Below are 19,158 nucleotides of genomic sequence, written 5' to 3' on the forward strand. Positions count from 1 at the left end.
AGTTCTTTATATATTCTGGTTATTAGCCTCTTGTCTGATATATGGCGTGTAAAGATGTTCTCCCATTCTGTGAGGGGTCTCTTGGTTTGGGTAGTGGTTTCTTTTGCTATGCAGAAACTTTTTAATGTGATGTAGTCCCATAGGTTTATGCTTGTCTTAGTCTTTTTTGTAATTGGATTCGTTTCATTGAAGATGTCTTTAAAATTTATGCGGAAAAGAGTTCTGCCAATATTTTCCTCTAAGTATCTCATAGTTTGTGGTCTAACATCCAAGTCCTTGATCCACTTAGAATTTACTTTTGTATTTGGTGAAATACAGTGGTTCAGTTTCATTCTTCTGCATGTTTCAACCCATTGTTTCCAACACCATTTGTTGAAGAGACTCTGCTTTCCCCATGTAATAGTCTGGGCTACTTTGTCAAAGATTAGATGTCCATAGGTGTGGGGACTTACTTCTGCGCTCTCAGTTGTATTCTACTGGTCAGTGTGTCTATTCATGTTCCAGTACCAAGCAGTTTTGATGACAGTGGCCCTGTAATACAATTTGAGATCTGGGAGTGTGATGCCTCCGGTTCTGTTCTTTTTTCTCAAGATTTTTTTTGACAATTCTAGGCCTTTTCTGGTTCCAGATAAACATTTGTAGCATTTGTTCTATTCTCCTAAAAATGTGGTTGGGATCTTGATGGGGATAGCATTAGATTTGTATATGACTCTGGCTAGTATATTCATTTTGATGATGTTAACTCTTCCAACCCATGAACATGGAGTATCTTTCCACTTCTTTGTGTCTTTTTCTATTTACTTGAGTAGTGACTCATAATTTTCAGTAGACAAGTCTTTCCCTTCTGGTTAGGGTTACTCCTGGAGTATAAGATTACAATGTATAGATAGCTCCACACCCACCAGCAATGTTTTGTGTCTCTACCCTCTTAGCTCCCAGAGGTCACCACTGTAGTTCTTAAAATTCTTAGAAGATTTTTTTTAGTAGTCCTTAAAGTCTTAATTTTTTTAGGGGGAGGGCAAGAAAAATTCTTTTCCGGTTGTGTGTGATTTTCATAACATTTTTTAAAAACTATTTTGCTCTGAAGTTCTCTCTCTTTTTTGAATTTCTCATAATATCATTTAGCCTGTGAGAAGGCAGGCAATCCAGAGTTGCTACATACTAATGACTGAATGTTTACCAGTTACTAGGTAGGCATTTTTTAAAATCATATTTCAGTTTTAGAGCGGCATCAGATCAATATAATCCTCATACCACTGCTTTACAGGTGAGGAAACTGGTTAGCTCTCCCAAGGGTAAAGTAAGCAAGCAATGAACCCAACCTCAACTTGGGACTTTGCTTTCAATTTTTGTTTTTAAATAACTGTTTTTCTTTATATCATGAGACAGATAAATAGGGAGAGAGAGAGGGAGAGAGGGGAGATGGGAGAGAGGAGAGGGGACAGGGGACAGGGGAGAGGGGAGAGGGGAGAGGGGAGAGAGGAGAGAAGAGAAGAGAGGAGAGAGAGTGCCAAAACACTATCTTGGTATATACTGTGTTTGAATTGGAAGCAGGAACCTCAGGCATTCAAGTCCTACAGTCTTTCAGCTGAGCTGTTTCTCTGAGCTGTTTCCCCACCACTGCCTCTAGGTCTAATGAGCATGTCTGTCCTATTCATTAGCACCCTCTGGTCCACCCAGTGTCCTTGCTAAATCTCAGGGGTCTCACTACGACCCAAGCACAGCTTCCTTAGGATCTGTAGTGAGCTCCGCACACTTGCTTAATTTGCGAAATCTCAGCCTTAGATGATCTTTGTTCTGAAGTTTTTTTTTTCAATTCTTTCCCGTAATCATTTGAGTGATTTTAAACACTTTAAAGATTTTATTTATATATTTGGTTAGAGACACAGAGAAATCAAGAGGGGAGTGAGGAGGTAGGGAGAGAGACAGACACCTGTATCCCTGCTTGACCACTTATGAAGCTTTTGCCCTGCAGGTGGAAACCAGGGCCTTGAACTTGGGCTCTTGCACACTTGACTACGGCCTAACCCCTTGTTTGAATGATTTTAATAGGCCCCTGTTTTGCTTTGCTGTATGGCTCAACTTCTAAATTGTATATTGCACTGAACTTTCTGATGTTGTGACTGTATCTTTGCTACCATGCAATGGATGTGCTTGGAAATTATTGAATGAATATGAACTCTATTACCAAAGCTTTAATTGTCATTACATTTGACAATGTCTTGGGAATGCAAGCAATAATTTGATGCTTAGGATCTTCTTAAATCCATTACATTCGTATTGATTCCATCAGGAATAATGCTAATTTAATGAATGCTTAAAATCTCTTTATAATATGTTCTAAACCTTTTTCATGGTTTAGGGAAAGTATTGCAATAAATAACTTGATGGAACACCCAGCAGAGCTTTTTGTAAGGCTATTAAAGCTCCTCTTAAAAGGAGACACATTACAATGTCAAAAGGCAAATTCTCAGGAAGCATTCATATGTAGAACGAATTTTTATTTTCTTGAGTCTTAAAGTAATTAACCCCATGATGTTATTTACTGTGAAAATATTCGAGTAGTAGTTGAGAATTTGTGTAATTTTTCCCTGGCAGATATTTATAAACATTATCTATGTAAGTCAACACATGTATTCTATTTGTTGATTTCCTCTTTTTGTTCAGAACTTTAAATTAGACTTGCTTAAGGCTCAGCTATTCAACTTATATTACATTGTTTCCACAAGTTAATTGCTTTTAGAATGCCCAAGTAAAAAAGACTTTGAAGGATAGAGGTAGAAGAATGGCACTATTTTTTTAATCGGGTAATTACCAATTATATTAATTATTATTTTCAAATAGTAGTTTATTTATGTGGTTCTCTGAGTGAGAAATGATAGAAGTTTTACTTAATGACAAATGTATAGTCATGCAAGCTCTGGAAATCCAGATACTACTTGTTTTTTCATGCTTTATCTGTTGAAATCCTGCTCTGAACATTTTTATCTTCTTGATCATAGCAAACATGTTGTATCATTTTTGAGTTGGGTTTGTAATACAGATTAATAAGCTAATATTTCATTTTTTCTGCAATAACAATACCACGATTTGTTTCCATGTACGCATACTCGGAAGCTCCACAGACTTGGACTCATCTGCTCTCACATAACAGCCTCTCATGGTTTCCTGTCTGCCTTATGACTACCTGGACAGCTGTTTTTCAAACTTGGAGAAAGACCAAATATTTTTTGACAGCTGTATTCTAAACTACAATATATGCTTGGCTAGAGGTCATGTTTGCATCTCTTCACTTGTATTTTTACTCAATGTAGAAAAGAAATATGAGCACAGAGGGACTCAGAAACATGTAACATGTTGAGTGACGGTCGTCTTCCTTCATCCATGCCACTTCACTTACTCAGTTGCTTGGATTCCACAGGAAGACAGAGACAGCAGAGAAATGGAGCGCACGGTTGTCATGACTGCCCTCCACAGGGCCCTTGTGACCATAATAATGAACGACGGAAGAAAATATTCATGGTAGAAAGATTTTCAGGAAGGGGACACTCACACAATCTCACAATCTCTCTTTCTCTTACACACACACACACACACACAATCACACACACACACACACACAATCTCACACACACACATAATCACACACACACACACAAAATCACACACACACAATCTCACACACACACACACTCACACATACACACACAATCTCACACACACACACAATCACACACACACAATCTCACACACACACACTCACACACACAATCACACATACACACACAATCTCACACACACACACACACACACACACACACACACACACACACACACACACACACACACACAATCTCACACACACACACATTTTATTCAGCAGGTCATTGCCACTTTAGCCATCCTGTTAAAGTGTTAACTGCATGATGTTTAGCACAAGAAATGAAACATGCTATTTAATAAATGTTTATGTCTTGAGTTTGCCTTAGTGACACATTTGTGCCTTCATTGCTCCAGCCTCAGCGCTTTTTCTTTGTATTCGGAAATGAAATATAATGATTTTCAAAAGTCTTTCAATGTGTATGTGTGTGGGGTGGGGTTCAGGTCCTGGAACTTAAAGGCAGAGGAGGACCTGTGGGGGTTGAATTGTTATGTGGAACTCTGGGAAATGTTATGCATGTATACACTGTTGTATTTTACTGTCAGCTGTAAACCATTCATTCCCCAATAAAGAAATTACAAAAAAAGTCTTTCAAAATAGTTTGATAGGCCCCATCTCTGTTCTCAGATAATTGGAAATGATATTTTAAATCACACCAGTTAATCTTACTTATTTTTTTAAAAAATATTTTATTTTGCTACAACAACAAGGGCAACAAAAGGGGGAAAAATGGCTTCCAGGAGTGGTGGATTCATGGTGCAGGCACCGAGCCCAGCAATAACCCTGGAGGAAAAAATAAATAAATAAAAAAAAATAATACAAAAATTTTATTTGAATGAGAAACACACACACACGCACGCACGCACATGCACGCACGCACGCATGCACGGAGACACGGAGACTCAGACACAGCAGAGGGCTGCTCAGCTCTGACTTCTAGTGGTGCTTGGGATTGAACCTGTGGACCCAGGAACCTCTGACATAACTATTATACTGTCTCTCTAGCCCTAGCAGCTATTTTTTCTTTTATTAAGATCAATAGGTCCCCCTCTCCGTCTTCCCCTCCTCTCTCCATTTCTCTATGACCTATCTGGCAACAATGACATCAGTAACAACAATAATAATAATAACCATAACAATGATAAAAACAACTAGGGCAACAAAAAGGAAAATAAATAAAATAAATAAAATATCTTAAAAAAGATCAATAGGATAACTAGGTATTCTAACAAAATCTTCCAACTACCCTAATTATTTCAGCTTAAAATATTTGTTCTTTTTTATATAGTTTAGAAATATCTTTTAAGGGGAGTCGGGCGGTGGCGCAGTGGGTTAAGCGCAGGTGGCACAAAGAGCAAGAACCTGCGTCAGGATCCTGGTTCAAGCCCCCGGCTCTCCACTTGCAGGGGAGTCGCTTCACAGGTGGTGAAGCAGGTCTGCAGGTGTCTATCTTTCTCTCCCCCTCTGTCTTCTCCTCCTCTCCGGCCTATCCAACAACGACGACATCAATAATAACTACAACAATACAACAACAAGAGCAACAAAAGGGAATAAATAAATAAATATTTAAAAAAAAAAGAAATATCTTTTAAGGAAACACCATTCCTGTATTGTCATTTTTTCACTCTGTTGCTTTTGCATTGAAATAACCTGTTTTGTTGCACTGTCTCAAGCCCAACTGTCATCTTGGTTTTTTTCTGTTTCTTTTGTCTTTTGTTTTTTGCCTCCAGGGTTATTTATCACTGGGGTTTGGTTCCTGCACTACGAATCCACTGCTCCTGGAGTCCATCTTTTATTTCCCCCCCATTATTATTATTGTTTCTGTTGTTGTTGGATAGGATAGAGAGAAATTGAGAGAGATGGGAAAGACAGAGAGGGAGAGAGAAAGACAGACACCTGCAGACCTGCTTCACCACCTGTAACTCCCCTGAAGCTGGGGAGCCCTGGGCTCCAGCCGGGATCCTCACACTGATCTTTGCGCTTCATACTGTGTGCGCTTAACGTGGTGCATGACCGCCTGGCCCCTGCCTTCTTCTAATCTGTCCTTTTCACTCCCATAAATCTCCTCTACTTTTCCCTCTGACCCCTATTCATTCTACTCTTCTTTTGTCTTCTGGCACATATCCTATTCTGGTGATGAAATCTTTTCCCGATTGTTGGCTGTAATGAAGTACTCTGATTTTCTGTGGTACTCAGTCTGCCCATTTGTTTGGATTTTATAAATCAACTTTTACTATCTCTAAGTGTTGACTCTGGTGGAGCCAGAGTGGTGACCTAGTATGGTGGTGGGTAGAACGTGTCGTAACACAGGTGGAGCGTTGGGCTGGTCCCAGCACACCGTATAAAATGTTTTTGTTTTTTTTTTATTTTAAAAAATATTTATTCCCTTTTGTTGCCCTTGTTTTTTTATTGTTGTAGTTATTATGGTTGTTATTGTTACTGCTGTTGTTGTTGTTGGAGAGGACAGAGAGAAATGCAGAGAGGAAGTGAAGACAGAGACGGGGAGAGAAAGATAGACGCTTGCAGACCTGCTTCACCGCCCGTGAAGCGACTCCCCTGCAGGTGGGGAGCCAGGGGCTCGAACTGGGATCCTTACGCCAGTCTCTGGGCTTTGCGCCACATGCGCTTAACCCGCTGCACTACCGCCCGACTCCCAATTTTTTTTTTTTTAACCAGATCACTATTCAGCTCTGGCTTATGGTGATGTGGGGAGTTGAACCTAGAACTTTGGAGCCTCAGGCATGAGATTCTCTTTGCATAACCATTATGCTGTCTGCCTTCACTCAGCACCATGTAAAATGATGTTGCAACTCTGTCATCTCCATCACTGTCTCTTCTCTTTGTCTCTCACAACTGAAAGAAAAAGAAGTGATCAACATGGGGTAATGAAGCCTTCTGGTGAACATGTGCCCATAGTGGATCCAGGTAGATTCTGAATCGTGTACTGGCTTTATCATGTCCTTTTGGACTGTTTATGGGTGAACATGTACCCATAGTGGATCCAGGTAGATTCTGAATCGTGTACTGGCTTTATCATGTCCTTTTGGACTGTTTATGGGTGAACATGTACCCATAGTGGATCCAGGTAGATTCTGAATCGTGTACTGGCTTTATCATGTCCTTTTGGACTGTTTATGGGTGAACATGTACCCATAGTGGATCCAGGTAGATTCTGAATCGTGTACTGGCTTTATCATGTCCTTTTGGACTGTTTATGGGTGAACATGTGCCCATAGTGGATCCAGGTAGATTCTGATTCGTGTACTGGCTTTATCATGTCCTTTTTGACATTTTATACATTATTTAAGCTCAGTGGGTTTGAGTTTTCCCTTTTTTCTTTATTATTGGATTGAGACAGAGAGAAGTTGAGAAGGAAGGGAAGACAGAGAGAGGGAGAGAGGCAGAGAGACACCTGCAGCCCTGCTTCACCGCTCCTGCACGAAGCCCCTGCAGCGGCTTGAACCAGGGTCTTTGCACACTGTCGTGCGTGTACTTACCCAGGTGAGCCACTGACTGGCCCTGGGTTTGAGTTTTCTTTTCTTTTTTTTCTTGTTTCTTTTTCATTTTTTTAAATTTATTTTTATGTATTAGATAGAGACAGCTAGATATCAAGAGAGCAGGGGGAGATAGGGAGAAAGACAGAGAGACACCTGCAGCACTACTTCACCACTTGCAAAGCTTTCCCCTGCAGGTGGGGACCGGGGGCTTGAACCCAGGTCCTTACGCACTGTGACATGTGTGCTCAACCAGGTGTGCCACTGCCAGGCGCCAGGTTTGAGTTTTCTTATTTGTAAAGTTGGGCCATTGTTTCCCTTTTTAGAATTATAAAAGCTTGTAATCAACATGCTGGGGAAAGGTTTAGCACCAAGGTGTGGCTATACTAACTGTCTGTGAAAGGCATTTGAGTTGTTCCTGTTCTCTGCTTCTTAATACAGTACTGTCCTTAATCTAACGCCGAGCATATGGGAAGAACCATGAGTATGCTTCATGGCTGGCTCATTTAAGTGACTCCTGAAATGCCATCACTTTGATGAAGACTTCCTGTTGCCTCTGTTGTCTCAGAGCTGCATAAGTTTCATGCTTTCTCTGGACTGGTCTTTTTGTTCCCATTATCTGTAAGGGGAGACTTTGGTATGTATTTTGAAGTGACTTCCAAAACAGTAATTTGAAGACTTTATTTATTTATTTTTGAGTAATGTTTTGGATTGATCCCTTCATTTTTCCCAGTGTCAGCAGCCAGAATCGTCATGAATAAAGCGTTTTCACGTACTTCAAATGCAGAATGAGAAACACAGAGAGTCTCAGCCAGTGTGAGAGGAGCAGATGAATAAATCATCTTCCTAGCTTATCCCAGCTGAACAGACATCTGCTGGTGCGTCTCTGACATGTCAGGCGTTTTCTAGTTGTTGTATTTAGAAAGGCGAGTTAGATATACTCCTGCCTTTGTGAATGAGACACACAGAACCAGCTATTTCAATCATTGATTACTTCTGAGGCGGAACTAAGGACTGGGGTCACATCTTGATAGGGATGGCAGGGGAAAGGCGAGGCTTCTGGGAAGACGTTAGCTATTAGCCCTTGACGTCTGACAGAGGGTGAATGGCTTGATCTACAGAGATTTAATTTATAGTGGCTTCATTGTTTTTTGAAAGTTATTGCCCATAAAAAAAAAAAAGTCCACCAGTAGATTTGGCTGGAAATGAGGCTTGACACACTTAGCTCAGTCTTCCATGGCTTCCTGTTTAGGCCTTCATAAAAGCCAAGTTGTCATCTTACTGTGAGAACTTCAAAAACAAGAAAAAGTAATAGTGATTGATAATTTCTGAGTAGATGATGCATTTTTGTGTAAGTTTATCTCTGAATATGTTTGTTTAGCATGCATGTACAGTGTGCATGTAAATTTATACAAATTTTGAAATCCTTAATATGCAATGGAAAATTAAGATTCTTTTTTTAAAAAATATTTTTATTATTGGATTGAGACAGAGAGAAGTTGAGAGAGGAGGGGGCGCTAGAGAGGGAGAGACACCTGTAGCCTTGTTTTACCACTCGTGAAGCTTCACCACTGCAGGTGGGGACCCAGGCGTGAACCCGGGTCTTTGCACACTGTAGTGTGTGCACTTAACCAGGTGTGCCACCACCTGGCCCCCGAAAATTAAGATTCTTTACATTGATATCTTATTGGATAGACACAGAGAGAAATTGAGAAGGGAAGAGGGAGGTAGAGAGGGAGAGAGACAGAGAGACCCCTGCAGCTCTCCTTCACCACTCCTGAAGCTTTCCCCCTGCAGGTGGGGACCAGGATCTTGAAACCAGGTCCGTGCACATTGTAATGCGTACACCTAACCAGGTTCCTGGCCTCCAAAATTAAGAATTTTAAAGAGAAAGGGAGATTGCAGGGTGGTGGCGGTGGCGGTGGCGGTGGGGAGAGACCTTTACCACATTACTGAAGCACTGTAATAAAGGTCTGGATATGGGGGGGTCTGGTGGTAGCACAGTGAGTTAAACACACATGGCGCAAAGCGCAAGGACCGGCATAAGAATCCCGGTTTGATCCCCTGGCTCCCTACCTTCAAGGGAGTCGCTTCACAGGCGGTAAAACAGGTCTGCAGGTGTCTATCTCTCCCTGTCTCCGTCTTCCCCTCCTCTCGATTTCTCTCTGTCCTATCCAGCAACAACAACAACAACAATCATAACCACAACAACGATAAAACAAAAAGGATGACAAAAGGGGGAAAAATAGCCCCCAGAAGCAGTGGATTTATGGTGCAGGCACTGAGTCCCAGCAGTAACCCTGGATAGGTAGTCTTTATTCTGTATGGTCCAGTCAACGTGATGGGGCTTGGGCCCGCACTTGAGTAGCATACATGGCAAAGAGGTATATTATCCAAGTGAGCTATTTTGCTTGTCCAGATTATGATTAAATTAGGGGCTGGGTGGTGGCGCACCTGGTTGAGCACACACATTACCCTGCGCAAGGACCCGGGTTCGAGCCCCCAGTCCCCACCTGCAGGGGGAAAGTCCATGAGTGGTGAAGCAGGACTGCAGGTGTCTCTCTATCTCTCCCCTTCCTTCTCGATTTCTCTCTGTTTCTATCCAATAAATAAAGATACTACAAATAAAATAAAATGTCAAAAATATTTTTAAAAAGGTTAAAGTAAAAGTATCTTAAGGATATGGACATTAGAAGGATTCTTTTCAAAATGAGAATGATATAAACCATCTTTTTCTTTCTGAAGGACCCCTAGAGTGGTTCTGATGGGTGTCCAGTTACTATCCGTAAGCTGAGACAATATTCAGCCCAGAGCATCTCTCAGAATATTTTAGAGTGATGGACATATAGAATAAATACTACCCTTGTGTTCAAAATCAGGCACAATAATAAGGATTTTTCATTTATATAGAGCTAGCATTTTAAAAATTGCAAAGAATATTTATTTTCATGAGAGACAGAAAAGGAAAGGACCAGAGCACAGCTCAGCGCTGACATTTGGTGATGCCAAGGGTTGAACCTGGCACCTTGAGGTAGCTAGGTTGAGTGTCTCAGATCTGCACATTTGGTGCTTCTGGTCTTGTAATTAAAGATTTTTCAGAAAAGCACTCTTTTTTTTTTTTTGTTCCTCCTCCAGGGTTATTGCTGGGCTCGGTGCCTGCACCATGAATCCACCGCTCCTGGAGGCCATTTTTTCCCCCTTTTGTTGCCCTTGTTGTAGCCTCGTTGTGGTTATCATTATTGCCCTTGTTGACGCAATTCGTTGTTGGATAGGACAGAGAGAAATGGAGAGAGGAGGGGAAGACAGAGAAGGGGAGAGAAAGACAGACACCTGCAGACCTGCTTCACCGCCTGTGAAGCGACGCCCCTGCAGGTGGGGAGCTGGGGGCTCGAACCGGGATCCTTACGCCGGTCCCTGCGCTTTTCGCCACATGCGCTTAACCCACTGCGCCACCGCCCGACCTCCAGAAAAGCACTCTTTATATTAACTCAGAGGTTATACAGACTCCTGTGCTAAATATGAATACATATGGGCCCTGGTACAGATGGATAGGGTAAACAGTTAATTGTATTTATATACTTTCTTCATGTTTTGGAGCTGTTCTCTGCCCAAATCTAGCTTGCTAGCCCTATTCTCAACTCTGACACTGTCTTCTCAGGCGATACTTTCAGTCCACCTGCATGTTAGCTATCAAGCTCAAGCAGTTACTCAAGTCATGGGCACCTAGGAACAAACCTAGACTAGACTTCCTAGCTTTTCTCCACCCTAAGATACCTATTCTTATGTGCTCTATTCCTTCTTTTTGGTTCCTATTTATTGAATGTTTTGTCCTATTTATATCTTACTGCCTTTCAGCCACCAAGTTGCAGGTGCTACTCATTCTGCCTTCCCTGGGCAGACGACCTCACCAGTGTGCCCCAGGACCCTACCTCCCCAGAGCCCTCCCCACTAGGGAAAGATAGAGACAGGCTGGGGGCATAGATCCACCTGCCAACACCCATGTCCAGTAGAGAAGTCTAAAATAATTTTCGTCCATACTTCCAGAGAGGAAGAAATGTTACGGAAAGAAAACAAGAGGCTCTGAACTCCAGTTCCATCAGGGAGAGAAGAAGAAAGGAAGGATATTTGTCGGGAGTCGGGCTGTAGTGCAGCGGGTTAAGCGCAGGTGGCGCAAAGCACAAGGACCAGTATAAGGAAGGATATTTGGAAGTAGTACTAGGTAGAGGTGTGACTTAGAAAGGAAGAGAAGGTAGGGTCATAGAAAAAAAAAGGGTAAATATATATATATATATACATAGAGAAATAATAGGCAACCCATATCTATGACCTTGGGAGAACTACTGCAGTTTCCAATGGAGGGAATCCGGATAGAGAGCTCTGGTGGTGGGAATGGTGTGGAATTATATCCTTATTATCTCATAATTTAGTAAATCAATATTAAATAACTAATAAAATAAAAAATAAGCAAATTAGGCTGGCCCTGATATCTAAAGTAATATGAAATCGCTACTATAGGACTTGTAGGCTGGAGAAGATAAATCAAGCACTGGCCTTCTATCTGGTCCCTTCACATGTTGCTCCTTTGTTCCCTGACATAATGCATTAGAAGCTAGACTAACACAGGAAACAGGAAAATGCATAGCTATTAGTTGTTTCTCAGACTGTGGATACTATTCTCATTTGTAGAAGTCCATCACCTCTGTGTGTTTACAAAACTGAGTTTCAGAGTTAATACTTGATGACTGATATGAGAGAACATTTCAGTTAGTCTGTGACTTAGGGAATTAGGGGTTTTTCACTCCCCAAAGTGTTTAATACTTATTTGCATTATCTGTTGTCTAACATATGTCTGTGGTCTTGTACTTGATTGATTTCTTGGGCACTTGAAAGTTTTATGCCTGGGAGCTACCTCACCTGGGGTAAAGTGCACACTTTGCTGTGCCTGAGGACCCAGGTTGGAGCCCCTAGTCACCACGTGGGAGCACTTGCACCAGAAGCTTCAAGATGCGCGGAATAAAGCTGTTGTCTCTCTCTTTTCCTGTGTGTCTCTGCCTTCCCTTTCCCTCCCTCTCTTTCTCTCACTCTAAACAAAACAAAACAAAACAAAACAAAACAAAAGCTGACTGAACAGTGGAGTCCTGTCCACAAAAAGCCTCAGTGAGGTGGGGCCTTGGGGTGAATCTTACTAGAAAAATTTGGAAAAGAAAAAAAGAAAACATGAAACTGACCTACTATGAAGTGTAGTCACACACAGAACAGTTTTTGTTTTATTTCTGAATTTGGGGACAATGGTTTCTTACAAGGAGTTGTAATTGTGTTCTTGAGATGGAGAGTTTAGCGTATTGCAAGTGAAAATGAATGCCTACAATTACAGACGTCTTCTGTGTAATTAAAAAAGGTGGAAATGTTTGTGTACTTGTAACAATCTCATCAGTTTGCAATTTAAAATTGAGGCCACTCTTTTTTGCCCTTGGGAATCACCTATGCCATATCTATTGTGAAATGATAATTTCAAATCGTTGTAATTAGAAAAACAGGCCACTTAGTTATTTTTAATTCTTCTTTAGGTCGAGATTTGATTTGTATCCAGTCTATGGATGGAATGCTGATGGTGTTTGAGCAGGAAAGCTATGCTTTTGGGAGGTTTCTCCCCGGTTCTCTTCTGCCTGGCCCTCTTGCTTACAGTTCCCGTACAGATTCCTTTATTACTGTCTCTTCCTCCCGACAAGTGGAAAGCTACAAGTAAGATTTTAAACTGAATCTTTGAAATCGTGATTTTATTTCTGTGTGTTGATTGCTGATTAATCATTTTCCACAAAGTGCCTGAATGTTTTCAAATGGAAAAGAGACTGATTTTGCTGATAAAATACATTTGTGGTGGCTTACGGGATATCATCTAATGCTGCTAAGTATTTGGAAGACAGAAATCTGAGAGGTGGAGAAATCTGAGAGGGCAGGCTTGGAGAAAGATTGGAATTACTGTTCGATGACCAATGTGCTTACTCTAGCAGCAAGGATGATAGTGCTTAATTTGACTTTTTTTTTCTTGCCTGCAGGGCTGTCTGTCTCTGGGGTTCAGTGCCTGCACTACCAATCTACTACTCCTGGTGGCCATTTTATTGGATAGGACAGAGAGAAATTGAGAGAGGAAGTGGGAGGGAGAGGGAGAGAGAAAGACAGACACCTACAGCCCTGCTTCACTGCTTGTGAAGTATCTCCACTGCAGGTGGGGAGCCGGGGGATTTAACCTGGGTGGTTGTGTGTGTCCTTGGGCTTTGTACTATGTGCACTTACCTGGGTGTGTCACCGCCCAACCCCTGACATTCTTGTTAAAGGTGTAAATGATCAAGACACCATGCCAAGTCCAAGTATTTTCCTTAATATCTGCTTGTTAAATTCCGCCTGTGCGTTAGATCATTTAGTACTTGTCCTGCTCTTTCTGGCTTACTTGACTCAACATGGTATCCTTGAGGTCTAGCCAAGATATGGCAATGATGATATCATCATTTTTAACAACTGCATAGTATTCCATTTTTTATATCCCCAAACTTTCTTCTTGTTGCTGGGCAAGGAGGGGAAGGGGTGGGATAAAGGGGCACTGGGGTCCTGGGCCATGATGATGGAAAATAATCAAGACTGGGGGAGAGAATGTTTGTCTTGTAGACACCTATCACATGGAGATGAGACGTTGTACTGATGTCAACAACTGTTCTGTAAACTCCTAAATCCCTAATGAAGTGGAAAAAATATTTAAAGAGGAGTCAATGTGTGTCAGGGATGTCTTTCCCCTCTCCCAGAGAAAGTGCTTGGCGGTGCTTAGGGACTTTTTCTGATTTAAGATGGAAAAAAAAAAACAAAAAACAAAAGATGTAAAGGAGCCTCTATGGGTCACGCTGAAACAAACAGGAGTTGTACCGGCAGGACATACAAGTATGGCCTAAATCAAAGAAAATATTTATAAAATGGAAACACTGACAAGACCACAGGATGAGAGGGGCACAACCCCACACAATTCCCACCACCAGAACTCCGTATCCCATCCCCTCCCCTGACAGCTTTCCCATTCTCTGTCCCTCTGGGAGCATGGACCCAGGGTCATTGTGAGATGCAGAAGGTGGAAGGTCTGGCTTCTGTCATTGCTTCCCTGCTGAACAAGGGTGTTAATGACCTTAGGTAAATGGCTAACACTTTTTTGCTGGAAATTCTTATTGATTTTGGTGAATTGTCTTTGCAATAATTTTTCGTCCCATTTTCACCAACCAAATTTTAACACAAATCAAGGCGTTGAATCTTTGGGGGATCCTATTCTCTTCCCTCCATCCCGTTCTCCCTCTCACCTCCCACCCTTCCTCCCTCCCTTCTTCCCTTTCCTCCCCTTCCTCCTTTCCTCCCTTCCTCTCTTCTTCTCTTCCTTCCTTCCTTCCTTTTTTTTTTTTTTTTTTTTCTCCTGTTGTTGTTGGAAGGAAGGATTTGGAAAAGAAAGTAGGAAACTGTGCTAAAAAGATAATAGAAAAATTGAAATAGAGTCGGAGGATTGTAATATCCTTGGTGGTTTTATTATCTTGCTGATGACATTTATAACTTTAAGTATCCCAACGATGCGTCGTTATAGTTCTTAAATTGTATTTCTGGCTGTGTGATTCAGGCTGAAAGAACATATAAGGTCACCAGACAATTTCTGTGAATTTTTGCCTTCACATTTCCATATTGTATATATCGCAAATGATTGCAGTTTCTCCTTTGTGACAGTTTACATTTTGTGAATCCATGTTTTGTCAAATTATCTAGTATTTAAAATGCTGAAGGGGCAGGGTAGATAGCACAATGGTTATGCAAAGAGTGTCTCATACATGAGGCTCCAAGGTCCCAGATTCAAACCCCGGCACCGCCATAAACCAGAGCTGAGCTGTGCTCTGGTAAAAATAATGATGAAAATAAAAATAAAAAAATCAATAAAAAAGCTGAATGCTTATCACTACGCAGAATTGATAGATGTATGACATTCATTCTATAAATTCTATGATTTTTGTCTCAGCGAGGTGAACAGCAGGGTGCCATTTCTATTGATAATAAATAAAATATCCTATTTTGAGACTCTGAGAAAAATACCTGTATTGTTTATTCAGGCCTACCCAGATTTAAGCAGCTTGAAGGAGATCTGCTTCTCAGCTTTCCATCCAGTTCTGTGTCTTAACTGCTGCCAAGCGGTGACACTGGCCGTGTTCACCCACCCGCACTGAGGCCACAGCACAGAGGCCTGAGCGCTCTGTGACTTCTCTCTGAAGTGTGTGCGTGGAATCAGTTCTGCACGAATGCCAGGAGTGACGCAGAAGGAAGTGACGTGCAGATCCCTTCACATCCGAGCTTGATCTCAGGGAGGCGCACACTTTTTCAGCTGTGCTAGTTTTCCAACACACCGGTCTTAAATTCATCTCCATCCATGACTTAAAAAAACAAAACAAAACAAAACAAAAAAACCAAACACATGCTGTATCCATTATGTGGACCTTTTATCATGGTAAAAATGCACAGAGTGTGTAATTATTGTGAAATAATGACAGTCAAGAGGATTTATAGCATGAAGTAATATGCTATTTTTATTTACACTTTCAAGCTTAATGAAATGAAATGATAATTTCTGGCATTATATAGTATATAGGATCTTGGAAATTGTAAGTTCTTTTGAGGTTTGATTCAATCTGTTTAGCATCTTTTAATTGAAAGTAATCATTAATTTATTATTTTTTTGGTGTATTGCATCAAAGTAAAGGAGTATTAGGTGGGGGGAGGGCTCAGGTCCTGGAACATGATGGTGGAGGAGGACCTAGATAGGGTAGGGCGGGGTGGTGGTTAGAGTGTTATGCGGAAAACTGAGAAATGTTACACATGTACCAACTACTGTATCTTACTGTCGACTATAAACCATTAATCCCCCCAATAAAGAAAAGAAAATTGTGGGGGATTCCCTGTAGGAACTTCTCCACTCTGGGCTGAGTTTTTCAGTTAGAAATAGACAAACTTTTGAACTTTGTGAGATCTGTCTGTACCACAGATCTCTGATACAGACACCATGTCTGTCTGTGAAAATATGCTCCTGAAATCTTAACACTTTTGTGTTAAATCACTAATAGAAAGGGGGGGGGGGAGAAGAAGAAAGAAAGAAAGAGAGAGAGGAAGGGAGAAATTCTACAGTACTGGAGCTTTCACCAAATGCCTTGGGGTCTGGGATTAAATCTGCATGGCTCTCCCGGCCAAGCAGTGCACTACCCAGGTGAGCTAATTTGCTGGCCTAGAAATAATATACGACCAGTTCATAGAAAGCCATCACTGAATAGAAAATATTTTAAAGTCTTGATTTATTTTCAATGTTTATCTTAAACCAAATTCAAGTATATTCTAAGAGGAGCTAGTGAAACTTTTATTATTTTTATTTTAAATAAAGATTTATTTAATGAGAGAGAACAGAGTATTACTTATGGTGGTGCTAGGGATTGAACCTGGAACCTTAGAACTTCAGGCATGAGGGTCTTTTGCAGAACCATTATGCTGTCTTCCCAGCCCACTTCCCAGTGGAGTTGCTTCACAGGTGGTGAAGCAGGTCTGCAGGTGTCTGTCTTTCTCTCTCCCTCTCTGTCTTTCCCATCTCTCTCAATTTCTCTCTATCCTATCCAACAACAATGGAAACAATAATAATAATGGAGAAAAAACAAGATGGACTCCAGGAGCAGTGGATTTGTATTGCAGGAACCAAACCCCAGCGATAAATAACCCTGGAGGCAAAAAACAAAAGACAAAAGAAACAGAAAAAAACCAAGATGACAGTTGGGCTTGAGACAGTGCAACAAAACAGGTTATTTCAATGCAAAAGCAACAGAGTGAAAAAATGACAATACAGGAATGGTGTTTCCTTAGAAGATATTTCTAAACTATATAAAAAAGAACAAGTATTTTAAGCTGAAATAATTAGGGTAGTTGGAAGATTTTGTTAGAATACCTAGTTATCCTATTGATCTTTTAAAAGATATTTTATTTATTTATTTTATTTATTTTCCTTTTTGTTGCCCTAGTTTTTATCATTATTATGGTTATTATTATTGTTGTTATTGATGTCGTTGTTGCCAGATAGGTCATAGAGAAATGGAGAGAGGAGGGGAAGACGGAGAGGGGGACCTATTGATCTTAATAAGATAAAAGAAAAAATAGCTGCTAGGGCTGGAGAGACAGTATAATAGTTATGTCAGAGGTTCCTGGGTCCACAGGTTCAATCCCAAGCACCACTAGAAGTCAGAGCTGAGCAGCCCTCTGCTGTGTCTGAGTCTCCGTGTCTCTCTGTGTGTGTGTGTGTCTCATTAAAATAATATATATATATTTTTTATATATTTTTTATATTTATTTTTATTTATTTATTCCCTTTTGTTGCCCTTGTTGTTTTATTGTTGTAGTTATTATTGTTGTTATTGTTGTTGGATAGGACAGAGAGAAATGGAGAGGGGAGGGGGGGACAGAGAGAGGGAGAGAAAGATAGACACCTGCAGACCTGCTTCACTGCTTGTGAAGCGACACCCCTGCAGGTGGGGAGCCAGGGTTTGAACCAGGATCCTTATGCGGGTCCTTGTGCTTTGCGCCACCTGCGCTTAACCCGCTGCGCTACAGCCCGACTCCCAAAATAAAATATTTTTAAAAAAAATAAGTAAAGATTAACTGATGTGATTTAAAATATCATTTCCAATTATCTGAGAACAGAGATGGGACCCATCAAACCATTTTGAAAGACTTTTTTTTTTCCCTGTAATTTCTTTATTGGGGAATTAATGGTTTACTGTGGGGAAGCAATTACAGAAGCCAGACCTTCCACCTTCTTTACTGGGGGATGAATGGTTTACATTTATAAGGAAATGTTCTGTTTTGTTATTGGTGTCTTGAAGTGAAAATTGTTCTACCTAGTGTAACTGAGAATGTTTTAGCTTCTTTGGGAGGAACATAGTCACACTCTGTACCCAGAACTTCCCCTTCTAGTGGAAATCTCCAAGTTAAAAGGTTGGGGGTAGGGATTGACCACGTCCAGCAGAGAAGCAGTTACAGAAGCCAGAATTCCCACCTTCTGCATACCATAAGGAATTTTGGCCCATCCTCCCAGTGGAGGACAAATGATAGGGAAAGATGACCAGAGGGCTCTGAACTGCAACTCCATCAGGACCCGGCGAGGAGGGGAGAGGGAGGGGCATTTGGATGGAGTAACAGGTGTATTTTCTGGGAATTTTCTTTGTCATTTTGCTGGATGTCCTTTTCCTGCACAGTTTGTCTGCTCCAGCCAGTCTCATTCTCTGTCTTTCTCCTTTAGAGGGTGAGAGACAGGGTGAGAGACGGGGGTGGCGAGGGGAGAGAGAGAGAGAGAGGGAGAGGACTCCACACATCACTTCTTGTGAAGTTTCTCGTTTGCAAGGTCAGGGACTTAAACATAGGTCTTCATGCTCTATTTGGAGAATCACTTTGGTACGAGTGATACCAGGATTGAACTTGGGACCTCAGGCTTGAGAGTTCAATTTCTTATTCACTGTGCCACCTCCTCGGCTAAAGACCTCAGGATTTTATTCTATATCATATATTACTCAATAGTTCAGTGGAGAGAAAAAAATCAAGTTTTTATTTTTGTATTTCCTAGTCTGCTGAGAATGGTTTGATTTTTGAAATAGATTTCCATGTATGTTACTGGTCACACTAAGAGGATTTAAGAAAGAATCTCAAAACAGATGCTGCTGTAAGCTTGTCATCACCTAAATTTACTGTCAGTTACGTTTAGTAACAAGAGAATCTTCTGAGTTGTCTTCCAGGAAGAGAAATAGTCTGGCTTTGGAAGCCAGGCGTCTAGTTTGGCTGTGTCTCTGCTTGCTGTTTTGATCTTAATGAAGTCACTGTAAGGGCTCAGTTATTACTCTGATGAAATAATGACCCTTTGTAGTTATATAAGAGTCTTCAAAAGGGTCAAAAGCTTTGTATTTTTTT

General features: G+C 41.0%; 1 protein-coding gene across 6 annotated transcripts in view; it reads left to right on the forward strand.

Moving 5' to 3' along the window:
* BBS9 (Bardet-Biedl syndrome 9) overlaps nucleotides 1–19,158 on the forward strand; it is a 420,670-nt gene that overhangs the window by 78,769 nt on the left and 322,743 nt on the right. For 5 of the 6 annotated variants that reach the window (XR_009551114.1, XM_060195812.1, XM_060195813.1 and 2 more), the window contains one exon: nucleotides 12,723–12,897. The exons of the other annotated variant lie outside the window; for it this stretch is intronic. Coding sequence is in view for 4 of the 5 variants with exons in the window: in XM_060195812.1 (XP_060051795.1) it covers nucleotides 12,723–12,897 (175 nt within the window). In the remaining variant the exon portion in view is untranslated. The remainder of the gene's footprint in view (nucleotides 1–12,722; nucleotides 12,898–19,158) is intronic. 6 annotated transcript variants of the gene reach the window in all.

This window comes from Erinaceus europaeus, chromosome 8 (genome assembly GCF_950295315.1).
Source record: "Erinaceus europaeus chromosome 8, mEriEur2.1, whole genome shotgun sequence".
In the NCBI taxonomy this organism is placed as follows: domain Eukaryota; kingdom Metazoa; phylum Chordata; class Mammalia; order Eulipotyphla; family Erinaceidae; genus Erinaceus; species Erinaceus europaeus.